The 15,264-nt window shown below is 44.4% G+C and overlaps 1 protein-coding gene and 1 long non-coding RNA gene across 2 annotated transcripts in view; one reads left to right on the forward strand and one right to left on the reverse strand.

The window, feature by feature from the left end:
* Positions 1–942: 942 nt before the first annotated feature.
* LOC138986337 (uncharacterized) lies at positions 943–9,916 on the reverse strand. The gene is made up of 3 exons (XR_011463172.1): positions 9,701–9,916; positions 9,030–9,159; positions 943–1,197 (listed from the first exon to the last, which is right to left on the reverse strand). It is a non-coding gene; the product is annotated as an uncharacterized lncRNA (long non-coding RNA).
* Positions 9,917–10,362: 446 nt separating this feature from the next.
* GPC3 (glypican 3) overlaps positions 10,363–15,264 on the forward strand; it is a 460,444-nt gene continuing 455,542 nt past the window's right edge. The window contains exon 1 of the mRNA XM_005906523.3: positions 10,363–10,714. Within this exon, the coding sequence (XP_005906585.2) occupies positions 10,540–10,714 (175 nt within the window). The 5' untranslated portion in view covers positions 10,363–10,539. The remainder of the gene's footprint in view (positions 10,715–15,264) is intronic.

Here is a 15,264-nt window from a genome sequence, read left to right on the forward strand (position 1 = left end):
GAATCCTGGGAGGCTTTCAGAGACATCTGGATAACATTCAAAAGTTTTTGCCTATGACATTTAGGTTTTAAACCACTGCCACATGGCTTGTTGGGATTTTGTAGTTTGGGAGGTATTGGAGGTATCTGACTCATGTTATGGCCCTGTCTTCATTGCTGACCAGCTATCTATGTGACCTTGGGCACATCACTTTACTCTCTGAATCTCAGAGGTTTTCTCATCAATATTATGGGGGCAATAATATTTGCCCCCATATCTATCTCATGCCTGATCTAGCTCAGAGGACTCTTGGGAAGAACAATCCAGATAAGGCACAGGGAAGCCCTTTGTAAGAAGAATGAAGTCTCAAACAAATATAAGAGATTCTCAAAAGAGAAAATTTAACTGGGATTATTACTTAATAGGTAGTCCTGAAAACTTGGCCCTTCTTTCCCAGATCAAGAGGTTTGTTGTCAGCTCACAAAATTGCACCGTGTGCTACCATTACTTTAATTTCCTGCTTGTTGAATTTTTAAAAAAAACCCAAAGATCAAATTCTAAGGAAAAATGATATAAGTAGATATATTGCCTCAGTTTTCAGAATCCATAATAATATTAGCATAGGTTTAAAGAAACTTGGCAGGCTTAAAGTTTTTTTTTTTAGTATTAATGACACTAAATATAATGACTATGTTAAAGTAATCAGTAATATTACAAGTTCTGTTTGCAGCAAAACTAAAGTGAGAAAGTGAATTTCTCCCTGGATTTCAGATTCAGTTCTGCTTCAGTTGTGAACACAACTGCTTATAGCAAGGTAACCTGCTGTTCTTCTCATTTTAGAGGCAAGAACTAAGCCATATCTATGAAAATATACAAAAGGACAACAGGCACATCCATCCTTTATTCTTTGATGTTTCTGTTTAACCGTCTCAGGGTTTCCCATCCTTGAGTGGTGTAGGGGCAGCTGATAAAGCCCCGATGATTTAGAAGCACACAGAATCCTGCTTTATATTATCATCTTGTCTAGCTGCTCCCATGTGATTAAATGACCTTTTTTTGCCATAGGAGCAGTTATACTGAGGAAGATGAACTTTCCCTTCCATCTGTGTGTGAAATGTTGTTCCTCCATATGCAGACTATCAGCCAAGAGAATGGCATTCTTTCCGGTTGTCAGGATATCATTGGCCTTTTTCCTCTGAAGAAGAGTCAATTCATAGCCTAGTATCAAGCAGAAAAAAAGAAAAATAAATACATCATGATGTTTCTGTACAATGGTAAGTTAGAAATGATATGAGTATATGTGAGTATGACTGTGAAGTTTAAAACTAGGGTAGATCTGGCTGCAAGCTTAAGTTTGAAAACTTTTTTTTCAGAAGTGAATTTGAGCTCCTGTAGTTACATCCAGGAAATACGAGCCATTACTAAGGCTGGGAATTGAGGGTAAGGCCAAAAAAAAAAAAAAAAAAAAAAAAAAAGGTCTGGAAATGTAATTGTAATTGGGGAGGCCAAACGACAGAGGTTAAGCCCTGGGAAATGGAATGGCAAATCGGTGTCTGAGAATTCCTGGGCCTGTGGCAGGTCTCTTGCTGGACTCTGGCCATCAATGAACACTGCTTAGCTCTCATACTCTCCACATGGACCTGTTTTAAGGGAGGCTGAAGGAGGACTGAGCAGCAGGCAAGATTGTGAAGTTCAAGGAGACCCTCTCAGAGCATATGCCTCCTTCAAACTTATGAATCATGTAAAACCTTGATAATCTGGCAGTCCCAGTGCTGGCATTGAGGTAACCCTGGCAGTGAACTGACAACTGAAGATGCCTGCTCACTCAGATGGTTAAAATAAACCTGGAAAATGTACATGAGGGCAAAAATTTTGCCCTCATCACTATATCACCAGTGCCTAGAACATAGTGACTGTTCTATAAATGTTGGTAATACAAATATTAATTAATGTTTATTACAAATAAACAAACAAACCTGGCTTTGATGGCCTTTAAGAGAAATAGCCTTAAAGTTCATAGAATAATATGAATACCTACAACATGCCAGAAGCTTTACCTATTTTATCTCTAGTCTCTCAAAGACCTTGCAAGGTTATATTTTTCCTAACATACAGAAAAGCTGAAAGAATATTATAGTGGACACTAGTATTCTGACTGCCTATATTCCATAAGAACCATTGTGTTCTCTTTGACTTATCATATGGATCTATCTATCTATTCATCCATTCATCAACGGAGGTTAAGTGTTTAATCCTCATTTTGTAAGTGAAGTCTCAACCAGGTAAGGCGGCTTATCCAAGGTCCCCCAGCTAGTAAGTAATAGAGCTGAAATTTGGACTTGGAACTATTGAACTGCATAACCTATGCCCACTCCACCACGCTGTGTGGACTTTTGTGATCACTGTGTTGCAACATAAGTTAAAGCAAGTAAACTGGAGGGTGGGTTGAAATCGACTGAGAGGTTGAAGGTACTAGTGCTGAAATCAGAGGAACATCCTAGGAAGGGCTAACGTAGCCTTTGACCTCAGTATTACAATGTGTAAATAGCAGACTAACGCAGGAGGGCAAGGATCTATACATTCTACATCATACGTTAAAGAGGAAGAGATAAATCATTACAGGGTATTCTTTTTAAAAATTAATTAATTATTGTTTTTCGCTGTGCTGGATCTTTGTTGCTTCATGTGGGCTTCTCTAGGTGCAGAGAGAGGGGGCTACTTTCTAGCTGTGGTGCATAGGCCTCTCATTGTAGGGGTTTCTCTTGTTGCGGAGCACGGGCTCCAGGCACCGGGGATTCAGTAGTTGTTACACATGGGCTTAGTGGACCCGCAGGATGTGGGATCTTCTCAGACCAGGGATCGAACCTGTGTCCCCTGCATTGGCAGGTGAATTCTTAGCCAGTGTGTCACCAGGGAAGTCCTTCTACAGGGAATTCTTATTATTGTTTTTAAGAAAGCAAGTTTCATGCCATGCCATAGACCCAGCATAGACTCAGTTTATTGTCTCACCATTTCTGTAGATTCATAGCCTAGTATAAAAATTGAATATGATATAACAGAACATCAAGAATAGATTAGATTAGATTTCATATACTTTGTTTACTAAGGCAGGGAAATATGTAATACAGTTCAGAAAGATTTCCATAGAAAGGATTGACACAGGTTTTCAACAGGGAAAAATGAATACTAAACCCCCCTAAAAGTTTATTACCATAATTTCCAAACAACAAAGTAATTTGTTAGGCCCATGTATACTGAGATTTAGGTAAACATAGTCTCTTACCTTTAGTACTTTACAATCTTAAAGAGTCAACATCAAAGCCTCAGTTATTTAAAAAATTTAATGACTTAATTACAAAAATCTCTAATTTAGATTTTTGGAGATAAAGAAAACACAAAGGAAGTATGTCTGTTTATATTTCCACTCTTGCAATATTGCTTACAACAAGCATTACTGTGCTGCTCATTAGGAGAAAAATTAGATTTTAAATGTTGTACACAATACTTTGATTAAAGAGAGTGCTAAGGAATCAACAAATATACCTTGAGAATCTCCTATGAAGCCATTTCTGGGGTCTGTGTTGTGGATGCATTCAGCCTTTCATTCAATAAATAGGTACTGGGGGCCTACTATATCCTAGGCACTGCTCTAGATTCTGGGTACAGAAGTGTAAGAACTCTTCCTTCAAGGAGTTCACAATCTTAGAGACACAGACTGTCAGAGGTGGAAGGAACCTTGGAGAGCATGAAGTCGGCCATCCTCAATTTACAGTTAAGGAGGCTGTGATTCAGAGATGTGAAGTTGCATATTCAGGGTCACAATGCTCAGAGAGGCAGGACGAGAATGAGAAACCAGTGCTTTAGACTGCTGCTCCTCTGCTCCTTCGATTATTCCAATCTATTTGGGAAGACAGGGTACTCTCACATGAAACAACTTCAGAACGATATGAGACAAAAAGCTGCTAACAAACCATATGGTATTAAGCATAAGTTTAACAGCAGTTAGGGAAGGACTGGAGACATCCAACAGAGCTTAAATCTTCTGAGTAATGACATGCAGTTTATTTATGGCAGGGGAGACTTGCTGTACTTCTGACATGAGAATGAATGAGATGAAGGCATTCCAAGGAGCCTACTTCCCTCTGTATCTTATCATCTTGTTTTGTTTTGGTATGTTTGCTATGTTTTTGTACACAGGCAAGCGTCTCTTTCATTTACAACAGAAAACATGACATAAATTAGGGGGGAAATAATGGATATAATAAAACATGAAGGTTGTGGAGATCAACCTCCATTCTGTAATTTACACCAAGTTCTACTGAGGGGCAAAATCTCATGCAAACCATATTTCCTGTCTTCTGAGTATTACTTGAATAAGAGTGAGCCAAAGTAGAAGAGTGTTCCTATGGGATAATTTTTTTGGAGAAATCTTTTAGTTACACATTTATCCTCACATGGGCTACCTATTATTGGAAAGTTTTTATGCCTTGTGAATAGGAATTCCCTATAATTAGGGAATGTGGGAATTTTTTTTGTAAAGAAAAGCATTTCAGAGCTTTATTTAAAAACATTTACTCAGTGACTACCATGGGCCAAGGCACTGTGCACATACTTAGCATAATACTTCTCAAACAGTTTGTAGTGAAGGGTCAATTTATTTAATATTATTTTTATTTTCTGATATTAATGTGAACTCCTGATCACCTAAAGCTCAAAAGTCATGATAGAGACAAAAAAGTAAACATACATTTACCCAATGTGGTAAATGCAGTGGTCACCCCAGGTTTTGGTACAGCAAGTGTAGCAGCCTCTGGGCTTGGTTGGTAGGGGATGGAACCATCTAGCACTTCTCTTCCCCTCCTTTGGCTGCAGGTCCCAACCGTACTGCCTCTGAACAACACAGTTTCTAATAGGTAGACTTTACAATTGACTATAGAGTTACCAGTGGGGTGATGGCCTTTTCTTATGAGATGCTACCGTTGAAATTCCCCTGGACTTGGTACTGTGGCTGAGGCTTGGGAAGTCAGATGGACGAGGCCACTCAAAGTATGAATTGCTGTCCGTGGTGGCTGTTGACTCCCTCCCATATGTTGTTGGGAGCTCAGGGAGCTCTGGGGGTGGGAAAAGGCCTTGAGAGAAGCAAACATGCGAGCGGTCAATGGTTAGAGGTCAACTATTGACCTATTGGGCACCCAGGCTCCAAAGCAAAAAGACCCAGAAAAAACTTAGCAAATTTACTTATAGATTCTACACAGCATACATCCAAATAAACATATTACATTACCTAAACCACTGAGTTTTGGGGGACACAATAATTCAAAGCAAAACAAAGTATTCATGAATTGCCATGTGACACCTAAAGCCATGCCTCAGGCGTCACCACTCTTTCCATTTAAAGCTACCATCTTCTCAATCACCTAACTACAAGCTCCTTAAATTTTAATAGAAAACTGATTATCTTACACAATAGAGACAAAATGTTAGATATACATTTATCTGCCCAATCAAAAAAAAATCAATGGACTAGGGGTATGAAGAAATATGTTAGGAATCTAGATCAATATCCTTTATACATATGAAGACAAAATGGAATAATTTCTTATTTGCAGCAATAAACATGATGCCACAAATAAAAATCTCAATAGTTGTTTTCAAAGTCTTGAACTCTAACTTACAAGAACCTCAGGATATTTTGTGGATTTAGTGAGGGCAAAGTATAGTCCTGGTCTGGGGAGAGGCCATCCATCCACAACTCATAATGCAGGCATCTCAGCTGGGTCTATTAATTTTCCACACACATGGAGCCAAATTCTGCCTAGGATTATTATGCAATTTTCAAAATGGCTTTAAGTCTTTCAACTTACAAAGTTACCATTTACATTGCACTGGCCTGCTGGCTGGGATGAATGAATGAACACTCTTTCCCAAAGGACCATAATTCATTCTCTGATCATAGCTTATACATTTGGGAGAATTGGGATCAGTGTGCCTGGCGCCTCCCCTCCCCTCCACCCCACAAAGGAGTCATACACTGCAAGAGAAGGAGACAAAGTGGCTGTGTGCCATAGAGCACAGAGGTGTGGCTAGGGAGGTGTTGACTGTGAGCAGCACCAGTCTAACATATAAGCAACTGTCTACATGATGTGATTTCAGGTGTACCAAAAAAGGCCTCATTGCCCCTCAGTTTAAACACTCCCTTCCCACTAGCAAATGCCTCGAATTCCACAGTTTTTAGAGCCCTGTTCCTTTGGTTTAAAGCTTTGATCCCTGTGAAAATACCCCCTACCCTGGGTGGGCAGCCTCATTGTACCCCATCAACCATATACACTGTGAGCGGATGAGTTTTAAAATTTCTGTTCAGAAAGGAGGTTTTGAGGGTGGTGTGAAGGGGAGAAGATACTGTGTACCTCAGAGGAATGGCGTGGGGAGAGCATCACCTGGAGGGGGGGTGGTGGCAAGGGGAACTGGGCCCAAAACAAACCATGTGTGCGTGTGTGGCCGTATGCATGGCTATATATGAGCCCCTCCCATGGCGGCAGCTGTTGAACACCCTTTCTTAACCCTCTCCCAGAAACCTTGATTTATGCTGCTTTTGGAGTCATAGAACCAGACTCTCCTCCCAGCTACAGCAAGATAATAGCTGCCGGCTACAGCTGGGAATTCTCGAATTCTTTCAAACTAGAGACTAGGAACGAAAGGTGAAGAAAAGTTCTTCTGGGCCTGCTGTGCTAGGTAGCCTTCCTCTGAGGCCCAAAGAGGAAAATGGGGCCCAGTGGTGTTATCTAAATGCTTCCAACTGGGCCTGAAAGCACAGAGCCATGAATTGTGGAAAGTGAACACCGGTGCTCAATCAGCACATCCTTTTGTGTTTCTAGACTGATTGTTTCTCTTTGTCTCTTCCAGCTGAAGAGTAAGGATGAGTCATTGGCCTGACTTCGAAAATAAGGAAGGGAGCCCTGAAAAGTAAGATGGTTATTTATGTAAAAAGAAAAATAAAACCCAATCTTAATTCATAGTCACTCATCTTGGCAATATATAGCAGATAAAGTAACAGCTTTAACAGTTTGGCAAAGGAACAGGATTTTGTCAGTAAAACTCCACACACCGGACACTGGCAGAATGGACAGCTGTCCAGAGTGTCCCTACAGTCTGTCCTGACCAAAAGCCTATTCTTCAGTGCCTATTCCAGGGCCTGAAATCCCACTGGCAGAGTCTTAGCTTGGGGACTGAAACGTTAGAAAGTCTTTGGGAGTCACTTATTAAAAAAATGCAACCACTCCTTAAGCCTAGCAAGTTTTATTAATCCCACCTTGCTGCTGCTGCTAAGTTGCTTCAGTCGTGTCCGACTCTGTGCGACCCCATAGACGGCAGCCCACCAGGCTCCCCCGTCCCTGGGATCCTCCAGGCAAGAACACTGGAGTGGGTTGCCATTCCCTTCTCCAACTCCTTAGGTCGGCTTAAAGCCCTCAAGTAGCTGCTTGTGGGGGGAGCAGAAACTTTAAGGCCAAAACCTTAAATATTTGCCAAAACCTCAGGGTGAGTTTGCTTATGACCGAAGTCCAAATTCTACTCTTTCACATACCACCGCACAAGTTTTGCTAAATCCTCATATTCTCAGTACTATTAAAAAATTTTGAAGCTAACTCACAGTTTTATTTAAGTTAATTGATCATAGTATTGTCTACTAACTTTGTCTTAATGAAATCATGGGTTGAATGTAGTACTATGCATGTTCATACATTTCTGATCCACATTACAACAAAAATTTATTTAAAAAAAAAAACAAACAAAACTTCACTGGTCCACATACCACCAGAGATTCACACACCTCACTTAGGGAAGCACTGCCCTAATTGCTTCCCTGGTTCATATAAAGTATATTAGATATAAAAGTATATATTAAAAATAAGTCATAGTCCCTCTGTTCAAGGTACTCAATACCCAGTAGTTGAAAACAACTGTTGCCTTTGTAGTTAGTTGCATGAGCTCTGGAAGATCATGAATTTATGGGAGGTCATGTCTTCCTCTGCGAGGTCATGAAATTCAATCAATGCTTGCCTTCCAATCTGCCCTTTGGTCACAGGGCTCCACAGGTGGAACATATCAAACTCACCAGCCAAATTATGACTCTTAATTGGTGTTTCTTTTAAAGTGGATATGTCATTTGTCAAATGTTCAATGCAGGCGCAGGCCTAGCCCCAGGCAAAATTATGAAGTAGGAGAAGAATGCCAGAGACGTAGGCCGCACTCAAATGTTTGTTGAAAAAAGAATGAATGAGCCTTCCGTCCTTGAATCCCTCTCTCCCAACCCCCGCATCCACTTGGTGCCTTTTTAAATTCTATCTCCTAAATATCTCCAGTAGTGTTTTCCCTTTCCAAGTCTCCTCTGCCACAGGACTTTATCATTTCTTGTCTGGATTATTTTCACAGCCTCTTAACTTACTTCCAATCTGCTTCCTTCTCCAAGCCAATCCCCACAATGTTGCTGTAGAGATATTTTCATAGGGCAAACAAGATCATATCACCCCTCTGCTTAGAAGTTCCTTCAGTGCTTCCCCAGGCTCCTTTGCATGGTTTGGGGACTGATAATCTGACCCTTGCTTACCTCTGCTGCTTTAGCTTCCCTAACTCCCCAGCCTGAGACCCTTACTTGCACCTCCCATCATCCAACTGGGTCATGCTCTCTCCTGTCAGAATCTTTGTTCATGTTGCTTGTTTTCCCCTGACACCCTCCCCCCATTTTCTTTTCTCACCTCAATTCTACTGGTCTTTCAAGCCTGAGTTTAGGATATCACCTCTTCTGGGAAGCTTTCTGTGACTTGCCTTCTCACCCCTTAGAACTTTGCATTTGCCCCCATGTTAGCACTTACCACATGCTGGGTTGACATTTTTCTGTTTGGTTGTCTTTCCCACAAGACCCGTAGATCTTTGAGGTCAGGTACCAATGGTTAATCTTTGTATCTCATTGTTTGTACCTCACAGTGTCTGGCATGTAGCAGCAATTCAAATATTTGTCATTGAATGAATGAATGAGCCCCTCAGTCACCTACCTTTCCTTTGTCTCTCTTCTAAGCCCACAAGTTCTGGCACACAACCTCTTCCTCCATGGCCTGGCACTCACTGCAGAATTCCTGGGGTGGAGGCTCTCCTTTTCCTTTCTTTATCTGAACCTGCTTCTCCCTAGATCAGAGACAACAGGATCAGAAGGTAAACTAATTCACACTGAGGTGTTAAGTCATTTCATTATACAAACACTTATTGAGTTCCTACTATGTGCCAGGCATTGTGCTAAGGTGTGTGTGAGCCACTAGAAAGAATATGGGAGTTAAAGATCCCTACTTATGGGTAATGACTAAATGCATTTCTCCTCTGAGAGGTATTTGATTTTCAAAGAACCGGATTTCAAATGATGAAATTTAAGCAGGAGAGGTGGGATTTGGGCTAGGAGACCTCTCAAACAGGCTAGCTCTGGCTCAATGAATTTGCTGTGTGAAACGGTTTTCTAATGAATTAGTCTGACTTTAAGCCTTAGGTTATCTTGTTGTCACCAGTTGTACTTTGCTTCATGAAGGGTCACCAGGGGCTACCTTACAGGAGACATTCTTTTAACATCCTGGGATCAGGTGCCTTATCTGACTTTGTGTGCTTCTATTAAATTAACCCCCATGGGCTGTCAGATTTTTAGTTATAGTATTCAAAGATGAGGCAGGTGTGAACCTACCCCGCTTCGCCAGCGGTCCCCAGCTGCCCTGAATGTGACTCTTTGTGGGGTAGGTTTGTGAGCTGCGTTGGGAAAAAGAATCGAGGGAAGCCCCTCAGAAAGCAGGAAGAAGAGGTGGATTTTGTGCGGAGGAGGAAGACCTCTTGGGAAGCTCTGGTGGCCAGAGATGAGCTGGACCTGGCTGGTGGGGTGGGTACCGAGGCCAGGGACCTCCACGCACCCCAAGGAAGGATGGAGAGGTTGCAAAAATCCTAAAGGAAAAAGCCCACTCGGCTGTAGGCCAATGAGCGGCGGGAAGGAGGAGTGAGGCTGGGGAACTTCTCTCAGAGCCAGTCAGAGGGGACGGCTGCTGGGAAGCCAATCAGCGCGCCCGAGCCTGCAGCCCCTCTGCAGTAGTTATGCCAGAGCGCCCTGTGTAGAGCGGCGGCGAGCCGGCAGCTGGGCTGGGCGGCCAGGAGCCACCGCACGCGCTCCGCGTCCTCCTCTCGCGCGGCTCCTGCGGGATCCCAACACTGCGGTACCCCAGCAGTTCCCGCAGCCCCGCGCCCGCAGGCTGGCCACGCGGCCACCACCGCCCCCTGGCCGCGCAGTTCGCCTCGCCCCGCCCCGCCCGGTCCCTCCTCGCCCCGCCCCAATCCGGTCAGCCCCGCCCCGCCCCGAGCCACCAAGCAGTTCCCGCCCTCGCCCAGCGCCCAGGTAGCTGCGAGGAAACTTTTGCAGCGGCTGGGTAGCGGCACGTCTCCAGCTCCTTAGGGCCACTGCCAGGCTTGCCGCGTCCTGGGACCTCTCTCGCCCCCGCTGCCACTCTCCCACTCTCTCCTCGCTCCCCGCGAAGCAGGATGGCAGGGACCGTGCGCACCGCGTGCTTGGTGGTGGCGATGCTGCTCAGCTTGGACTGCCCGGGACAGGCGCAGCCCCCGCCGCCGCCGCCGGACGCCACCTGTCACCAGGTCCGCTCCTTCTTCCAGAGACTGCAGCCCGGACTCAAATGGGTGCCTGAAACCCCGGTGCCAGGTGAGGAGTCGTCCCTCGCGCATTCCCCTCGCCGAGCGGTGAGCCAAGGGGCGCATGGTGACCGTAACCCGAGCGCGCTAGCCCCGCGGGGCCGCGATCGTGAGCCCAGCGGCTGAGTACCTGGGAGTGGTCCCCGCGCTCGAGCCCGGCCAGGTCTCCCGAGGAAGAGAAGAAGGGTATATGTGGACCGTGTCCGCATCTCCCAGGCTCGCTGGGCTGTCAGCGAAGATGCGAGTGGTTGAAACCGCGAGCATGGCCTTCTAGCGGGCGCCCATTTTTTGGGGAGGGGAGGCAGGGCGGGAAGGCTGGAGTTGGTTCTCCTAGCCTCGGCGAACTGGCGCCGCACATCCGAGCTGGTGCCTCGGGAATTTGCCACCCTCGCTCACACTTACATGCCAGAATTTCAGCCTCAGCTGGACCACGGCTCCAGCCATTCTTTCACCAACCTGCCCTCACGCCCTCCTTTCTGCAGCCTGGGTTCCCAAGGCTCGCGGGCCCAAGTGCAAGCAAAGTTGAGGACAGATCTCCGAATCCGCAGTGACAGGTAAAGACACGCGGAGGGAAACTTTTGAGTAGGAGGGTCCCCCAAATGAGGAGGACTGAGCCTTTTCCCTTCAAAACAGCGTCTCTTCTCTAGGCTGGCAAAATCGTTTCCAAAACCATGCTGCTGGCCGGGGGAGCAAGAGTCCAAAGATGATTTAACTCCTCCCCTTCTCAAATTCATCTGCCTTCTTGACAGGCTGGACCCTGAAGGGAAGATGATTTTAGGTGGAGGAAAGTTTCTGAACGCTTGCCTTTTGTTCAGCACAATCAGATCGTGTTGTAAGGGCATATTTTAACCTTCCCTGAGCACTGCCGCTGTCAACAGATGAATATTAATGGCCTTGTGTGATTGACTGTCCCACGGTTGGAGTCCTAAAAGCCTGCCTTAGAATCCAATTAGGACAAGTTGCTACACTGACAATGCAGGCAAGAAGAGTCGGCTTCAAACAGGTTAATTTATCAGAGGTGCGCTCTAAGAAACGGCTGGTTGTATTCACAAACCGTAAAACGTTTGTGGCCTCCGAGGTCTCTTCACCACCCATGCATCCACCAAGGCGCGCGTCCCGCGCTTCCGAGGGATCAGGGAGCAGCCCTCGCCAAAACTTGGCTCGTGGCTCTCAACAAGTCAGGGAGGCGGGCCTGCTGGTTGGGCCAAGTTGTGAATGCGATGCGCGCCCTGTGGGCGCTGCCGGCGAGCGTTCACTAGCGGGAGGTTACCTAGGCAGCCAGCGCGCCCTCAGCCTTTTCTTTAGGTGGATGAAAAGAGCCAAGCGAGCCTGCTGTTTAGTTGCAAAGGTGATTGGTCACCCTTTTTGGTGACTGAAATGCATTTGCGCATATGTTAAATATTGCTTTGCAGGATTTTGCTCTATGGGAGGGTAAAACTACCTCTTCCACTGTTAAGTGTTAATAACATAACACGTGGGCGTGTGCAGGAGCTGTAAGGGGCAACCTATGAATCAGTTCCACAGAGCTGAAACAGCGGGCGAATCTCTCTCCCCTCGAAGTGCCATCCGTGGTAATTAGATTGCTAAGGCCAGAGACATGCTTTTGTTGATAATGTAAAAATTGGTCCTCGCAGGATGAGCCCCCACAAGATGAATGGGTCCAAGGTTGGGGCTGGGGCCACACTGGGCGGATTTGAAGCCAAGGAGTAAAGATTGTACTTAAAAGAAGAAAAAAGACCAGAGGGAATGCACAGATACTCATTTAGCAACCCCCCTCTACAGAGACTCAAACAGGCCCTCACCCTCCCTTGCCCTCCCCCAGATCTCTGGCTGCCTGCCTCTTTGCAGCATCTGTATAAAAGTATTGGGAGGGCCCACACACCGTGTGTGTGAGATTCGGCCTGGGCTCCCTCCTTCCAAGTTCCCTTACTCCTGGCCTAAGGATGGCCATATTCCATGTAGAGAACAGGGACTTGTGATGGAGATTTTTCATTTTCCTCAAGTATCTCCCAAACTCTATAGGAAAAATCATGTTCCGAGCATCTTTACCATATAAACCCAGCGTTCTCTACTTCACTTCTATTTAACAAACATATGCCCTGTTGAGGACCTTCTATATGGCAGGCACTGTTCTGACTCGCCCTGGAGCAAAGCTAAACTTCAAATATGGTGGATTATACCCACACAGCTACCATATAGCCTGGATTTTCTAGGGGCGGCGCAGATTTCCAATACCCCTGGCATAAAACCATGTGTCCCAAGCTTTAGTTGGGCAAATACGGTCTTTGTAGATACAGAAAGCATGGTGAAAATCCTAATGTCCGTGTGTGGAAAGAGCTCATCAGTATTTCAGAGAAGAGATGATAATGGCGGACTTAAATACAATGCCAAGTGCATAATTTCAAAATGAATAAATGTGTGATTTGCTGCTGTCATTCAGTGGTTGGAAATTGAAAAACAGCTGCAAAGTACTTGATAGTTATGAACCATCATGATGACCGCTTGACATTTTTTTCCCTATCTATATTTTAAGCCATGTTCAGTTTGCCCGCTCCACTGTATTAACTGCATTAAAGCTTTCTTTGTCCCAGATAAAATGAGATTTGGTCACAGTAAAGAGAAATCCTCAAGAATGTCCTGTGTCACTTAGGGGGAGCATTTGGGATTGACTGCTAACTTTGACCATTAGCAGAATTGGGTTAGACTGGAGAAGGTACATTTCTTATGCTAATATGGATGAGACTAAATAGCATTTGAAATCGGCCAGCCTAAATAAATCATTGGTGCTGAAGGACTACACTAGACTTCCACAAAGCTGATCTAAAGCCTTACAATCTTGTGTTCCCGTTTTTTTTTTTAGTGTTCAAACACACAGGATAGCAATTCTAAATGGCATGTCCCCCAAATCCATAGATCTTTTCATACCCCACTCTTTTTTTTTTTTAAAGGATTTGTAACTTGGAAAGCACCACAGATGGAAACCAGGCACACAGTTAGCATTTGGCAGAAAAATCCATATAACTGACTTTCAGTGCAGCTCTTTTGCCCTTATTTAATTTAGAAAAATTCAGAAAAAAGCCAATGAGCTCATAAGTCTAGATGTTTATTTTGTTTTGCTTAACCTACCCACAGGCGCAATCAAGAATGGATACAATTTTAGGCAAGGAAAGTGAGCTAGTAATCAGACAATGATGTTTCCAATTGTCTCAAGGGAATGTTACAGAAGTCTGAAAAAAAAATTCCTCTAAACAAAAATCAAGTGTAATTCACTTTATGAATGCCATACACCACTTTTGGAGGGGGGTGGTGGTGGTGAAGGGAATGGATGGAAATGAGAAAAACAAACCGTGGTAGTGTTGCAACTCCCAGAAGATTGAGGAATCTTGCCTTAGAGGGCCTTGGAAAGTTCAAGAACCAATCCAGAAGGCCAAATGCCTGTATGGGTAAAAGGCAGCCTTGAAGAGCCAAAATCGACTTGGAGTTTCTCAAAATAGATGAAACAACATAAAAATAAAAATCAACATTCTTGAAAAAAGAGAGAGTTTGGTATTCGTTGCTGTTGTTTTAAAGTATGAGAACTAGCAATCTCATCCGGGTTGCCAGCTGTGGCTCCCCAATTAGTTGGAAGCTGTTAGTGGTGCTAAAGCCGGGAGACAGAATAAGTGAGGCATGGGAGGGTTTCTCTCCCCTGAGATTGCACTAGACATTTGAGTGAGCAGGTGATTTGTTGAAACTTTGGAAAAGTCGTATTACCATGTGCTAACTTGGACTAGTTTGGCGAACTTGCTCAGATGTGGTCTGAATATATTTATTATGCTAATCCTGATGATCAGTACCGGGATGTACTTAGAGGGAAGCATCAGTCTGATTGAGGAGATGGCTGATGATTGGTGGGGCACCTTGGCTTGAAAGGAGTCTCAGATTGCCTGCTCCTTGGCAGGCTCTCTTGTTAGGTGTTGGGGGGTGCCCAGAGGAAGAAGACATGGTCTCTTTTGTCAAGGCACTCACAGTCTAGTGGGGGAGCATACGAGTAAACAGGCTTCTCAGGAAACTTGTAGGATTAAATAGGGTGAAAAGGGCTAGAAAATACCTTCAGGAAATTAGCTGAAATGGTCACAATAGCCAGCCTGGTCAATGGAAAAAAAAAAAAAAAAAAAAAACTGAAGAGATGAAGTGGGAGATAGGGAGAGGTCGCTTAATAGGGCCGCCATCTTAAAAAGAGTTTTCTTAATTCTTGGAGCAAATTCTGTTTGTAAGCATTAGGAAATACAGGCATAAGAAGATTTCGATGGATGTTAGATGACACAGATGGTGTCAGTTTGGCAATGTGGTTTTTTTCTTATGGGCTGGTAGGTTGTATCCAATGTTTTGATGCAATATTTTTGAGCATTCTGCTGCTTCCATCTTTAGAGTTGCAATGTTTGCTGTTCACTGTAGCCTAGAAAGAGGCTGCTTATTACCAACCTAGGAGAAAAGAGGTCCGGATTTGTCTGCTACGAGAAAAGACAGAAAATATGTTTTCTCCTTAAATGGCAGCTATCAATAGGACCACGCCAACTC

Source organism: Bos mutus, chromosome X (assembly GCF_027580195.1).
Source record: "Bos mutus isolate GX-2022 chromosome X, NWIPB_WYAK_1.1, whole genome shotgun sequence".
Taxonomy (NCBI): Eukaryota; Metazoa; Chordata; class Mammalia; order Artiodactyla; family Bovidae; genus Bos; species Bos mutus.